Source organism: Grampus griseus (genome assembly GCF_964374135.1).
Source record: "Grampus griseus genome assembly, chromosome: 2".
Classification (NCBI taxonomy): Eukaryota; Metazoa; Chordata; class Mammalia; order Artiodactyla; family Delphinidae; genus Grampus; species Grampus griseus.
The window spans coordinates 106,787,279-106,802,247 of record NC_139018.1 but is presented as its reverse complement, the minus strand read 5'-3'; the positions used below and the strand labels follow the sequence as shown (position 1 = coordinate 106,802,247).

The following is a 14,969-nucleotide window of genomic DNA, read 5'->3' as shown; positions in this document are numbered from 1 at the left end:
TTTCTGACCATATATCTATTTTTGTGTGGCTTTGCCCTCCCACAGTTGGGAGGGGGAATGGATATGGGCGTCAGAGTGAACATCCTGTCCACTTTATCAGGTGAATCCTTGTGGAAAGTTTAGTAGAAGAGGTAAGGTTGAATTAAGTAAGGTCATTAAATACTAGAATGGGAAATTACGGAATTTGGACTTGTTGCCCAGGCCATGATCCTGTATAGCTTGTCTTTCAGCCCTCAGTAGTCACAGTATGCTGCTCCTAGGCAGAGCTCACCTGGGGTTTTTCCTTTTTCCTTTTTTTTTTTTTGCCATGCTACATTAATCTTATCAGCTGTTAACCACACCCAGTTAATTTCACTGAGGTTTGCCCAGGTTTTCTTTACTGAATCGCTCAGTCTCTCACAGAGTTGCTCTAGTATATCTAGGGAGGGCCAGGGAAGAAGGTTGTCTTTGATGGCTACCAGGGTTCTTTTGGTAAAGGAGGAAATGTGAGAGGGAGCAGGTCTCCATGGTTCAGTTATCTGCCTTTTTTTTTTTAATTCAAGAAAAACTGTAATGAAAAATATGCTAAATGCAGTGTGGTGTCCTGGGTTGAATCTTGGAGCAGAAGAGGAGCATTAGGGACTTCCCTGGTGGTCCAGTGGTTAAGAATTCGCCTTCCAGTGCAGGGGACGCGGGTTCGATCCCTGTTTGGGGAACTAAGATCCCACATGCTGAGGGGCAACTAAGCTGGGCCCTCTAGAGCCCACGCGCTACAACTAAGTCCCAACACAGCCAATAAATAAATAAATATTTTTTAAAAAGAAAATAAAAGAAAAGGAGCATTAGTGGGAAACCCTATAAAGTTCTGTGGTTTAGTTATTATTGTAACCAGTGTTACGTTCTTAGCTTTGATTATCGCACCATGGTTATATAAGATGTGAACATTACAGAAGGTTGTGTGAAGGGTTTATAGGAATTCTCTGTACTATCTCTGCAACTCTCTATGTATCTAAAATTATTTCAAAGTAAAAAGCTTAAAAAAAACAGTAAAGTTAAAATATGACTACAGGCTTTCAGAATGCAGGAGGCTAATTTATATTATTTGGCAGAGGCTCTTCAGCATAATATCCTTGCATTTTCTCTTAGCCTCATGTGGTTTGTGGTGACCAGCTTGTTCACAGCCCCTATATGCAATGTCTGGCTTCCCTTGCTGTGGGACTTCATCTGGATCAGCTGCTGTGTAATCCTCCAGTGCCACCACACCACCAGAACTGCCTCCCTGACCCTGCATCGTGGAATCCAAATGAGTGGGCCTGGTTAGAATGTTTCTCAACCACCATAAAAGCTGCTGAAGCCCTGACCAATGGAGCACAGTTTCCAGAATCTTTTACTGTTCCCGATCTAGAGCCTGTTCCAGAGGATGAACTTGTACTCCTAATGGTAAGTGTAGTATGAGCTACTGTTATATGTAACTGAGATTGTATTATGGATGTTTAGTAAGTAGCAGACCCTCAATAAGTATTTGCTAGCTTGAATAGAGCAAGAAGCACACCCTTATATAAACTTAAAATATTTTGCGTTCAGATACTCACTTTCAATCTGATGGAAGTCTTCTTTGGTGACAGGGATTGATTATGAGAATTGTGGAGCTCTTATAAATGTGCTGGTTTTCAATGACATAGTCACATTTTCTCATTTTCTTGTCCATAGGTACCTTGTTAGTGTGTGTGCATATATGTGTGTGTGTGTGTGTGTGTGTGTATTTATTATTTTTCCCCTGTTAGAGCTTATCTGTATTTCTTCTATTTACAATAACATTGTAAAAGGTACCTTCATTTCGTTTTGTTTTATTTTTTAAACATCTTTATTGGAGTATAATTGCTTTACAATGTTGTGTTAGTTTCTGCTGTATAACAAAGTAAATCAGCTGTATGTATACATATATCCCCATATCAACTCCCTCTTGCATATCCCTCCCACCCTCATTATCCCATCCCCCAAGGTGGTCACAAAGCACCGAGCTGATTTCCCTGTGCAATGCACCTGCTTCCCACTAGCTATCTATTTTACATTTGGTAGTGTATATATCTCAGTGCTACTCTCTTACTTCGTCCCAGCTTACCCTTCCCGCTCCCCATGTCCTGAAGTCCATTCTCTACGTCTGCATCTATTCCTATCCTGCCCCTAGGTTTGTCAGAACTTTTTTTTTTTTTTTAGATTCCATATATATGTGTTAGCATACGGTATTTGTTTTTCTCTTGCTGACTTATTTCACTCTGTATGACAGACTCTAGGTCTATCCACCTCACTACAAATAACTCAGTTTCGTTTCTTTTTATGACTGAGTAATATTCCATTGTATATATGTGCCACATCTTCTTTATCCATTCATCTGTCAGTGGACACTTAGGTTGCTTCCATGTCCTGGCTATTGTAAATAGAGCTGCAATGAACATTGTGGTACATGACTCCTTTTGGATTATGGTTTTCTCAGGGTATATGTGCAGTAGTGGGATTGCTGGGTCATATGGTAGTTCTATTTTCAGTTTTTTAAGGAACTTCCATACTGTTCTCCGTAGTGGCTGTATCAATTTACATTACCATCAACAGTACAAGAGTGTTCCCTTTTCTCCACACCCTCTCCAGCATTTATTGTATGTAGATTTTTGATGATGGCCATTCTGACCAGTGTGAGGTGGTACCTTATTGTAGTTTTGATTTGCATTTCTCTAATGATTAGTGATGTTGAGCATCCTTTCGTGTGTTTGTTGGCAATCTGTATATCTTCTTTGGAGAAATGTCTATTTAGGTCTTCTGCCCATTTTTGGAGAGGGTTGATTGATTTTTTTGATATTGAGTTGCATGAGCTGCTTGTGTATTTTGGGGATTAATCCTTTGTCAGTTGCTTCATTTGCAAATATTTTCTCCCATTCTGAGGTTGTCTTTTGGTCTTGTTTATGGTGTCCTTGGCTGTGCAAAAGCTTTTAAGTTTCATTAGGTCCCATTTGTTTATTTTTATTTCCATTTCTCTAGGAGGTGGGCCAGAAAGGATCTTGCTGTGATTTATGTCATGGAGTGTTCTGCCTGTGTTTTCCTCTTAAGAGTTTTATAGTGTCTGGCCTTACATTTAGGTCTTTAATCCATTTTGGGTTTATTTTTGTGTATGGTGTTAGGGAGTGTTCTAATTTCATTCTTTTACCTGTAGCTATCCAGTTTTCCCAGCACCAGTTATTGAAGAGGCTGTCTTTTCTCTGTTGTATATTCATGCCTCCTTTATCAAAGACAAGGTGACCACATGTGCCTGGGTTTGTCTCTCGGCTTTCTATCCTGTTCCATTGATCTATATTTCTGTTTTTGTGCCAGTACCATACTGTCTTGATTACTGTAGCTTTGTAGTATAGTCTGAAGTCAGGGAGCCTGATTCCTTTAGCTCCCTTTTTCTTTCTCAAGATTGCTATGGCTATTTGGGGTCTTTTGTGTTTCCATACAAATTGTGAAATTTTTTGTTGTAGTTCTGTGAAAAATGCCATTGGTAGTTTGATAGGGATTGCAGTGAATCTGTAGATTGCTTTGGGTAGTAGAGTCATTTTCACAATGTTGATTCTTCCAATCCAAGAACATGGTATATCTCTCCATCTGTTTGTATCATCTTTAATTTCTTTCATCAGTGTCTTATAGTTTTCTGCATACAGGTCTTTTTTTCTCCTTAGGTAGGTTTATTCCTAGGTATTTTATTCTTTTTGTTGCAGTGGTAAAATGGGAGTGTTTCCTTAATTTCTCTTTCAGATTTTTCATCATTAGTGTATAGGAATGCAAGAGATATCTTTGCATTACTTCTGTATCCTGCTACCTTACCAAATTCATTGATTAGCTCTAGTAGTTTTCTGATCACATCTTTAGGATCCTCTGTGTATAGTATCATGTCATCTTCAAACAGTGAGTTTTACTTCTTTTCCAATTTGAATTCCTTTTATTTCTTTTTCTTCTCCGATTGCTGTGGCTAAAACTTCCAAAACTATGTTGAATAAGAGTGGTGAGAGTGGGCAACCTTGTCTTGTTCCTGGTCTTAGAGGAAAGGTTTCAGTTTTTCACCATTGAGAACAATGTTGGCTGTGGATTTGTCATATATGGCCTTTATTATGTTGAGGTAGGTTCCCTCTGTGCCTACTTTCTGGAGAGTTTTTATCATAAATGGATGTTGAATTTTGTCGAAAGCTTTTTCAGCATCTGTTGAGATTATCATATGGTTTTTATCCTTCAGTTTGTTAATATGGTGTATCACATTGATTGATTTGCATATATTGAAGAATCCGTGCATTCCTGGATACACCCCACTTGATCATGGTGTATGATTAATGTGCTGTTGGATTCTGTTTTCTAGTAGTTTGTTGAGGATTTTTGCATGTATGTTCATCAGTGATATTGGCCTGTAGTTTTATTTTTTTTGTGGTATCTTTGACTTTTTTTGATATCAGGGTGATGGTGACCTTGTAGAATGAGTTTGGGAGTGTTCCTCCCTCTGCTGTATTTTGGAAGAGTTTGAGAAGGATAGGTGTTAGCTCTTCTCTAAATGTTTGATAGAATTTGCCTGTGAAGCCATCTGGTCCTGGACTTTTGTTTGTTGGAAGATTTTTAATCCCAGTTTCAATTTCAGTGCTTATGATTGGTCTGTTTATATTTTCTGTTTCTTCCTGGTTCAGCCTTGGAAGGTTGTGCTTTTCCAGGAATTTGTCCATTTCTTCCAGGTTGTCCATTTTATTGGCATATAGTTGCTTTTAGTAATCTCTCATGGTCCTTTGTATTTTTGCAGAAGTTGTTACTTCTCCTTTTTCATTTCTAATTCTATTGATTTGAGTCTTCTCCCTTTTTTCTTGATGAGTCTGGCTAATGTTTTTTCAATTTTGCTTATCTTCTCAAAGAACCAGCTTTTAGTTTTATTGATCTTTGCTATTGTTTCCTTCATTTCTGATCTGATCTTTATGATTTCTTTCCTTCTGCTAACTTTGGCGGGTTTTTTGTCCTTCTTTCTCTAATTGCTTTAGGTGTAAGGTTAGGGTTTTTTGGGGTTTTTTTGTTTTTAACATCTTTATTGGAGTATAATTGCTTTACAATGGTGTGTTAGTTTCTGCTTCATAACAAAGTGAATCAGCTGTACATAGGTTAGGTTGTTTATTTGAGATTTTTCTTGTTTCTTGAGGTAGGATTGTAGTGCTATAAATTTCCTCTTAGAACTGCTTTTGCTGCATCCCATAGGTGTTGGGCCATCGTGTTTTCATTGTCATTTGTTTCTAGGTATTTTTTGATTTCCTCTTTGATTGCTTCAGTTATCTCTTGGTTATTTAGCAGCATATTGTTTAGCCTCCATGTGTTTGTATTTTTTTACAGTTTTTTTTCCTGTAATTGCTATCTAGTCTTGTAGTGTTGTGGTTGGAAAAGACATTTGATATGATTTCATTTTTCCTTCAATTTACCAAGGCTTGATTTGTGACCCAAGATATGATCTACCCTGGAGAATGTTCCATGAGCACTTTAGAAGAACAGTATTCTGTTGTTTTTGGATGGAATGCCCTATAAGTATCAATTAAGTCCATCTTGTTTAATGTGTCATTTAAAGCTTGTGTTTCCTTATTTATATTCATTTTGGATGATATGTCCATTGGTGAAATGGGATGTTAAAGTCCCCTGCTATTATTGTGTTACACTCGATTTCCTCTTTTATGGCTGTTACCATTTGCCTTGTGTATTGAGCTGCTCCTATATTGGGTGCATAAATATTTACAATTGTTATACCTTCTTCTTGGATTGATCCTTTGATCCTTATGTAGTGTCCTTATTTGTCTCTTGTACTAGTTTTTATTTTGAAGTCTATTTTGTCTGATATGAGAATTGCTACTCCAACTTTCATTTGATTTCCATTTGCATGGAATATCTTTTTCCATCCCCTCCCTTTCAGTCTGTATGTGTCCCTAGGTCTGAAGTGGGTCTCTTGTAGACAGCATATATATGGGTCTTATTTTGTATCCATTCAGTCAGTCTATGTCTTTTGTTTGGAGCATTTAATCCATTTACATTTAAGGTAGTTATCGATATGTATGTTCCTATTACCATTTTCTTAATTGTTTTGGGTTTGTTATTGTAAGTCTTCTCCTTCTCTTGTGTTTCCTGCCTAGTGACATTCCTTTAGCCTTTGCTGTAGAGCTGATTTGGTGGTGCTGAATTCTCTTAGCCTTTGCTTGTCTGTAACGGTTTTAATTTTTCTGTTGAATCTGAATGAGCTCCTTGCTGGGTAGAGGAATCTTGGTTGTAGGTTTTTCCCTTTCATCACTTTAAATATGTCTTGCCACTCCTTTCTGGCTTGCAGAGTTTCTGCTGAAAGATCAGCTGTTAACCTTATGGGGATTCCCTTGTATGTTAATTGTTGGTTTTCCCTTGCGGCTTTTACTATTTTTTCTTTGAATTTCATTTTTGTTGGTTTGATTAATTTGTGTCTCGGCATGTTTCTCCTTGGATTTATCCTGTATGGGACTCACTGCGCTTCCTGGATTTGATTGACTATTTCCTTTCTCATGTTGGGGAAATTTTCAACTATAATCTGTTCAAATATTTTCTCAGACCCTTTCTTTTTCTCTTCTTCTTTTGGGACCCCTATAATTCAAATGTTGGTGTGTTTAATGTGGTCCCAGAGGTCTCTGAGGCTGTCCTCAATTCTTTTCATTCTTTTTTCTTTATTCTGCTCTGCGGTAGTTATTTCCACTCTTTTATCTTCCAGGTCACTTATCCGTTCTTCTGCCTCAGTTATTCTGCTATTGATTCCTTCTATAGAATTTTTAATTTCATTTATTGTGTTGTTCATCATTGTTTGTTTGCTGTTTAGTTCTTCTAGGCTTCCTTGTTAAATGTTTCTTGCATTTTGTCTATTCTATTTCCAAGATTTTGGATCATCTTTACTATCATTACTCTGAATTCTTTTTCTGGTAGACTGCCTATTTCCTCCTCATTTGTTAGGTCTGGTGGGTTTTTACCTTGCTCCTTCATCTGCTGCATATTTCTCTGTCTTCTCTTTTTGTGTAACTTACTGTGTTTGGAGTCTCCTTTTTGCAGACTGCAGGGTCGTATTTCCCGTTGTTTTTGGTGTCTGCCCCCAGTGGGTGAGGTTGGTTCAGTGGCTTGTGTAGGCTTCCTGGTGGATGGACCTGGTGCCTGTGTTCTGGTGGGTGGGTCTGGATCTTGTCTTTCTGTTGGGCAGGGCCACGTCCAGTAGTGTGTTTTGGTGTGTCTGTGAACTCAGTATGATTTTAGGCAGTGTCTCTGCTAATGGGTGGGCTTGTGTTCCTGTCTTGCTAGTTGTTTGGCATGGGGAGTCCAGCACTGGAACTTCCTGGCTGTTAGGTGGAGCTGGGTCTTAGCGTTGAGCTGGAGATCTCTGGGAGAGCTCTCACTGATTGATATTACACAGGGCCAGGAGGTCTCTGGTGGTCCAGTGTCCTGAACTCCGCTTTCCCACCAGAGAGACTCAGGCCTGACACCAGGCTGGAGCACTAAGACCCTGTCAGCCACACGGATCAAAAGCAAAGGGAGAAAAAGAAAAAATAATAGTAATACTAATTTTTTTTAATTATTAAAATAAAAATAATTAAAAAAAGAGAGAGCAACCAAACCAATAAACAAATCCACCAATGATAACAAGCACTGAAAACTGTACTAAGATAAACATAAAAATCAGAATCCAGTCAGTCGCAGACAGCAAACCCCAAGTCTACAGTTGCTCCCAAAGTGCACCACCTAAATTTTGGGATGATTCATTGTCTATTCAGGTATTCTCCAGATGCAGGGTACATCAAGTTGATTGTGGAGATTTAATCCGCTGCTCCTGAGGCTGCCGGGAGAAATTTCCCTTTCTCCTCTTTGTTCGCACAGCTCCTGGGGTTCAGTTTTGGTTTTGGCCCCGCCTCTGCATGTAGGTTGCCTGAGGGCATCTGTTCCCACCCAGACAGGAGGGGCTTAAAGCAGCAGCTGATTAGCCCGCTCTTCCTCATGCAGGCTGGGGGGAGGGAGGGGTACAGTAGTTATAATTGGAATGTGGGGCGAGCCTGCAGCAGCAGAGGCCAGCATAATATTGCAACAGCCTGAGGTATGCCGTGTGTTCTCTCAGAGAAGTTGTCCCTGGATCACAGGACCCTGGCAGTGGCGGGCTGCCCAGGTTCCCGGCATGGGAGGTGTGACCTGTGCTTGCACACAGGTTTCTTGGTGGCTGCAGCAGCAGCGTTAGCATTTCATGCCCGTCTCTGGGGTCCGAGCTGATAGCCACGGCTCGCACCCATCTCTGGAGCTCATTTAGGTGGTGCTTCTGTGGGCAGACAGGGAAGGAATCCCCTCTCCTCGCACACCCCGAAACAATGGTCTCTTGCCTCTTCAGCAGCTGCAGACTTTTTCCCCGACTCCCTCCCGGGTAGCTGTGGCACACTAGCCCCCTTCAAGCTGTGTTCACGCAGCCAACCCCAGTCCTCTCCCTGGGTTCTGACCTCTGAAGCCTGAAGCCCGAGCCTCAGCTCCCAGTCCCCGCCCGCCCCAGCGGGTGAACAGAGAAGCCTCTCGGGCTGGTGAGTGCTGGTCAGCACCGATCCTCTGTGCGGGAATCTCTCCGCTTTGACCTCTGCACCCCTGTTGCTGCGCTGTCCTCCGTGACTCTGAAGTTTCCCCCTTGCCCACCCCCCTGCCCCGTCTCTGCTAGTGAAGGGGCTTCCTAGTGTGTGGAAACTTTTCCTCCTTCACAGCTCCCCAAGCTGCAGGTTCCATCCCTATTTTTCTGTCTCTGTTTTTTCTTTTGCCCTACCCAGATATGTGGGGAGTTTCTTGCCTTTTGGGAAGTTTGAGGTCTTCTGCCAGCATTCAGTAGGTGTTCTGTAGGAGTTGTTCCACATGTAGATGTATTTTTGATGTATTTTTGATGTATTTGTGGGGAGGAAGGTGATATCCACATCTTACTCCTCTGCCATCTTGAAGGTCCCCCAGTATATATATATTTATAAATATTTTTAGCATCTTTTCCTGGTCATCTTTTTAGATTTATTCCAATTATAGATTCTAAATTATTTGGCACTTCAATAATGTTTAAGAGAACATTTTAGTTGTCATTTCTTTCTGATTGTATTTGAAAGCGTCTAGATACAGAAACTGTGTTGGAGATAAAATGCCGGGGTGGATAGTGCAGGCCAGCACTTGATCTAACAACCCCTTTACCTAGTTAAGATTTATATAAACAAACATTTGAATATATAAATAAAGATACAGTATAAAAGAGACATATGAATTGAAGGAAATTATCTAAATATAGAATATTTTAATTAGGAAGTATCCTTCTGAGCCCATTTGCCTCAAATATGTCATTTGTAGATGAGGAAGCTGCAGCCTAGAAAGGTGACCTGCCCACAGCCATACAACGAGTTCACGGGGGTGGTGGCTCCTGCAGATGACCTTGTACCTATGGGTGCTCAGAAGTGGTTAGCTTTGAATCTCCAGTGTGTTCGTGATAGGTGATAATGCAAGTGTTTATAGTAAAGGGAAATATTAAAAATCAAGTTTGGCATGATTGTGAAACTGCTCTTAAATTCTCATAATATTACCAAATTCTTTAAGACTCAGTTGTTAAGAACAGATAAATCATTCGCAAAAAGATTTTCTCAAAACATGGCCTGGGAGAAGGGAGGGCTGCATTCTGGTCTTCACGCTGCTTGTAACTGACCATGTGATCTTGGGCTTCTCCTTTCCTATTTAAAAATAAGTGATCATTTTTAAGGCCTCCTAAAAAAAACCCAAAAAAACATAAATATTGATTAAGCAAAATTGATCCTGGTGTTTGCTGTCTTTCAGGATAACAGTAAATGGATTAATGGCATGGATGAACAAATTATGTCTTGGGCAACTTCCAGACCTGAGGTCAGTAAAGATAAAGATAACTGTATGGTGGTTCTTAGTAAATCTTCTGGTTCCAAATGCTTGTGTGTTCGTGTCCTGGTGTCCCCCATAGAGGCTGGTACACACTTAGTACCCAGTACATGCTTGTTTGAATGAATTAATGAATCAAATTTTGACTTGATTGTGGTTTTCTAGGACTGGCACCTGGGAGGTAAATGTGATGTCTACCTGTGGGGTGCTGGCAGGCATGGACAGCTGGCAGAAGCTGGAAGAAATGTAATGGTACCTGCAGCAGCTCCCTCATTCTCACAGGCCCAACAGGTAACTAACAGGGTAAAGAAATGTAGAAGAAACTTGGGAACTGACAATTCTGATTCCCTTGCTGTCAGTAACTTACTGTAGGATAAAGTTTATCCATTGCATAGTCTATTGTGAGGAATCACCAAAGAAAGTCATGATATATAGCTTGTATATAGCTTCTAAATAAAAGTTTTTTAGAGTTTTTATCAGACTTAGGTTTAGTTAATAAGTTTCTAAATTTTTCTTGTTTTCACGTATCATGAATTAACATCATGATGCATTATGCCTGCCCAGCATATATTTATAGAAGTTAAGATATTGGTAATTATTAATTCTCTCTTTGGGGGCCATAAACTTACTGGGATCTTTAACCAGATTTCATTGACACTCCTCCCCTCGTCTAATAATCATGGTACTATATCTCTAAACCCTTCTTGAGGCCAGTGCTTTCTCTTCCATTCTTCTCTACCTCGGTAAGCCCCAGGATACACTGTTCTTTCATGTGTATATCCCCTGCAATTTCTGCTTCTTGTGGCCTCCAGCCAGTCTTTACTATTTTCCCATCAGCCTCTCCTTTTACTTCGTTTATCTATTATGTTGTTAATGTTATTATTTAAACTCTGCACAGTTGGCTGAAAGCCCTGTAGATAACATGTTTCTAAAGTATCTTAAATCATCAGATGAGCCTCATACATCTCTTGGTTAAGTAAGAGGTTTTATAATAATCAAGGGCTTATAGGAACCCCATTGTTATGTCAACCCTTCCCCTTTAATGAAAGGATAAAAGAACCGATAAAGGTATCCTAAGTATACATGGAATCATTTTAAATGTTTGCATGATAAAGCTATATAATAAAAGATAATATATTTAATTATGTGTTTTTATACTAGGTTATATGTGGTCAGAATTGTACCTTTGTCATACAGGCCAATGGCACAGTGTTGGCTTGTGGGGAAGGAAGTTATGGCAGATTAGGACAAGGAAATTCAGATGACCTTCATGTGCTGACAGTTATTTCAGCCTTACAAGGTAAAATTATCCTCAGTTAAAAGCTGATCGGAAACTATGGCCTATCTGTAGGAATGTTTGCTTATTATGTTAGAACTCATCTCAAACCGTTGCCAGATAAAGTCATGTAGGGTTTTCACTTAGATTCTCGTTTAGGCATGTACAACCTTAATTTTCCATATTTTGAGCTGTATTATTTTGCAAGTTACTTATCATAGCCATGCTAGAATTGCTGTGTTAATACACACTGAAGATTGTAAACAAATTCTTTAAAATTGCAAAACTGTAATTAGGCAACTATTAATAGCAGTAGTAATCATGCATGTACTTCATTAACGTTAAAAATCAATTTATACGGAAATGTGCGTATGTACTAAAGACTTTAAAGGGCATCCCCATCAGAGTGCTCTGTGACTTGGAGAAAGAAAACCTCTGGAAAAACCACTGCACGGACCCCTGGCTTGTTCCTAAAGTTAACTTTTACTGACTCTGAAGCCTACAAAGAGAGCAAATTGAGTTTTTTAAGTAAAAGCATACAAGTAACATGAGTTCAGAACAAATTCTTGAGTAGCTCTAAGTTCTCTTCCTTCAGATCTGTGTGTGAAGTGCACAACACTAGGGATGGGAGGACTTGGTTCCTGTTCGGTTCTATTAGATCCTGCCTCGGGTACTTTGCACAAGCTACTAAACCTCTTTGTGACTCAGTTTCCCCAGTTGTAAAAGGGGTGATGATAATATCTGCCTCATAGGATCTGTGTGAAAATAGAAAATGAGCGATCCATGTAAAGCATTTGTAGGAGTGGCTAGAACATAATCTTTAGTGACTATAACTGCTCCTATCACCCTTCTCCTCTTCCTTGTCATCATCATTTTATGTGACTGCTCCCAATTTTCTAGGTTATGGCTGCAAATCTGATTTTAAATTAAAGACATTGTTTATATTTCTGAAGTACTGTTGTGGTATTTTTTGATTCTGTGAGATTACTCTGTAGCAGCTTCAAGTAAAGAGGGGACTTTTAACATTCAGCGACTCTTGTTGGGTTTCTGCTCTGTTCCAGGCTTTGTGGTGACCCAGCTGGTGACTTCCTGTGGTTCTGATGGACACTCAATGGCCCTGACTGAAAGTGGTGAGGTCTTTAGCTGGGGAGATGGTGATTATGGCAAACTCGGCCATGGGAACAGCGACCGGCAGCGGCGGCCCAGGCAGATTGAGGCCTTACAGGGAGAAGAAGTGGTGCAGGTCGGACAGAATATGGATAAGTTTATCTTTTTTTTTTTTTTAATGTTTATTTATTTATTTATTTGGCTGTGCCAGGTCTTAGTTGTGGCACGCGGGACATAGTTGCACCTGGATAAGTTTATCTTTGAATGTAAACATACTAGGTGTTGAGTTCTCAAGTTTAGGTAATGAAAAACAGTAGTAAAAATTTATTACCCCATCATAAAAGATCCAGTGTTTTTGGTGGTTCAGAGTCATTCTTGAGTGTCTCAGGAGTTTGAATGGGCTTTGGTGTTAGAATGGACTCCTTTTTCCTGAGCCAGCTGGTTGACCCGGGCCAGGGTGCTTCAGGTCCTTGGAATGAGTGGGGTTTAACTCCTGCCCCACAGTTCTTGATATAGTGTTAAATGGAAAGCTTTGCTTTCAACCTATCATTATCGTTACAAAGGTTGAGTTCATATACATTTTCTGGAAAATCAATTTGTGATCTAAAATAATATTGTAAAGTTACATAGCACCTTAAAGTTTACAAAGAATTTCCCTATTCATTAACTCATATAGTCTAGGTCATCCCTGCGTCGCTGAAGAGTAGCAACACTGCCAAGGTATGCTGTTTAGCTTGGTCTTCCTGAGGATTTTTGAGGTAGATCAGACTTGGGGGAGCAGGAGGGCCACTTGGGTGGATAGGACATAATGGTCTTGAAGATCCTGAGTTTTCAGTGAAGTTTACTTAAAGATTATTACTGTATTAATAACCAAAAAGGACTGATTTCTTTCTTAGTATGCCCTCTTGTTAAAATTTTTGTTCTTGTTTGTTCTATTCGTAGATGTCTTGTGGCTTCAAACATTCAGCAGTGGTAACATCAGATGGCAAACTGTTTACCTTTGGGAATGGTGACTACGGTCGTCTGGGTCTTGGAAACACTTCGAACAAAAAACTTCCAGAGAGAGTAACTGCACTGGAGGGGTATCAGATTGGACAGGCATGGAATAAATCAATAATACGTTCTATATGATCATAGTTTCTTGTTTCCCCTATGTGCACTTAGACATTGTCCTTTCAGGAAAACTAGAATCACCACTCGTACTTAACCTGATGTACATTTTGTTTGGCCTAATTGGTAAACAAATGGAAGTCTTAATTCAGGATGTGAATATTTTAAAATCCTCTTCATAATACCACTTGATATGAAAGCTTTAAGCAATATAGTAACTCCTCTTCAGTATCCTGGAAGTAGATGGCTGAACTGCAGCATCATTGGTAGCTGCTGCTCTTAAGTAATAATTGTTCCTGACCTGTACATTTTGAGACTCTCTCTTAACAAGAAGATGAGATAAAATATTTTTATCTTTTACTATTTTTATCTTTTATCATTCCTTAGACTGTCTCTGGTGTGAATGAGTATTTTTTAATCATATGTACTTTTTCCTATCTTTTGTGCTCTCTGATTCAGAGTTAGCCACAGATATTTGAAGGATTTTACTTTGAAAAAGGTTGTTTTTTGTTTGTGGACATTAGGAATTTTTTTCTTCATGACACATTTTGGTTAACATATGTAAGGCCCTGAAACCAATAAAAATTTTTGGAAACACAGCCAGGTTTTTCACTGAAGTCAAGACAGAGTGTCCCAGAAATGGGTGTTTTAGGTATTGTGATTTGCCTTACCACCCTGTTATTTCTCCAGGTGGCTTGTGGCTTAAACCATACTTTGGCAGTGTCAGCAGATGGCTCCATGGTGTGGGCTTTTGGAGATGGGGACTATGGAAAACTAGGCTTAGGAAATTCCACTGCAAAATCTTCACCTCAGGTCAGTATTGGCTTTAATCTAGAGCTTCAGACAACATGGTTTTCTTCTATGTCAGTACCTCTTTTTAGCTGGAAGTAATTTACCTTTAACATTTTTGGTAATTCATAATGAAATTTAGAAGCTTCTTTTGCTTATTCTTAAATTTCCAGCATTCCAGATCTTATTTTAAATAAGTAATTTAAAATAAATTAATTAAAATAAGTAATTCATAAGCATTAATTACTAAACTGGATATAAAAATGCTGCAAGGACAAGCATCTGTCTTTGTCATGGGCTGAGTAGTGTAGGACTACCTCCCATGTAGAGAAGAAATAAGTATAAACATATCTCCAGGGTGTCTTATGGAGGGAACCATGAACAATGTTTTGTAACTCTCTGCTTGTGACTACCATTTCAGCATATTATTACCACTGAATTATACAGGTATGTGCATTTAAAAAGTAATAGGAAATCCAAGTCCATAAACAAATGATTTAGAGGCTTTATTCACATTATAGAAGGTTTCTTAGCTCTTCAGAAGACCTCCTGTGCAATCCTTTTTATGTGGATTTTTCTAACACGTTTAACAAGCAGCATGATTTACAAGTATTCAATTTATATTCAACTCCAGATTCACTATCGTATATAGTCTGTGACATCTTGATAGCTAGACTGGTGAATATTCAGCTAGGGATACAAAAAGGAAGGAAATCCTCTCTGGAGAACATATAAAGCAGTTATTGTCACCTCTGAAAGCAGA

General features: G+C 39.3%; 1 protein-coding gene across 1 annotated transcript in view; it reads left to right on the top strand.

Moving 5' to 3' along the window:
* HERC1 (HECT and RLD domain containing E3 ubiquitin protein ligase family member 1) overlaps positions 1-14,969 on the top strand; it is a 215,112-nt gene that overhangs the window by 182,940 nt on the left and 17,203 nt on the right. Inside the window, exons 61-67 of the mRNA XM_082681255.1 lie at positions 1,126-1,419; positions 9,850-9,915; positions 10,090-10,215; positions 11,086-11,224; positions 12,262-12,443; positions 13,250-13,405; positions 14,108-14,230. Coding sequence (XP_082537381.1) covers positions 1,126-1,419; positions 9,850-9,915; positions 10,090-10,215; positions 11,086-11,224; positions 12,262-12,443; positions 13,250-13,405; positions 14,108-14,230 — 1,086 coding nt within the window. The remainder of the gene's footprint in view (positions 1-1,125; positions 1,420-9,849; positions 9,916-10,089; positions 10,216-11,085; positions 11,225-12,261; positions 12,444-13,249; positions 13,406-14,107; positions 14,231-14,969) is intronic.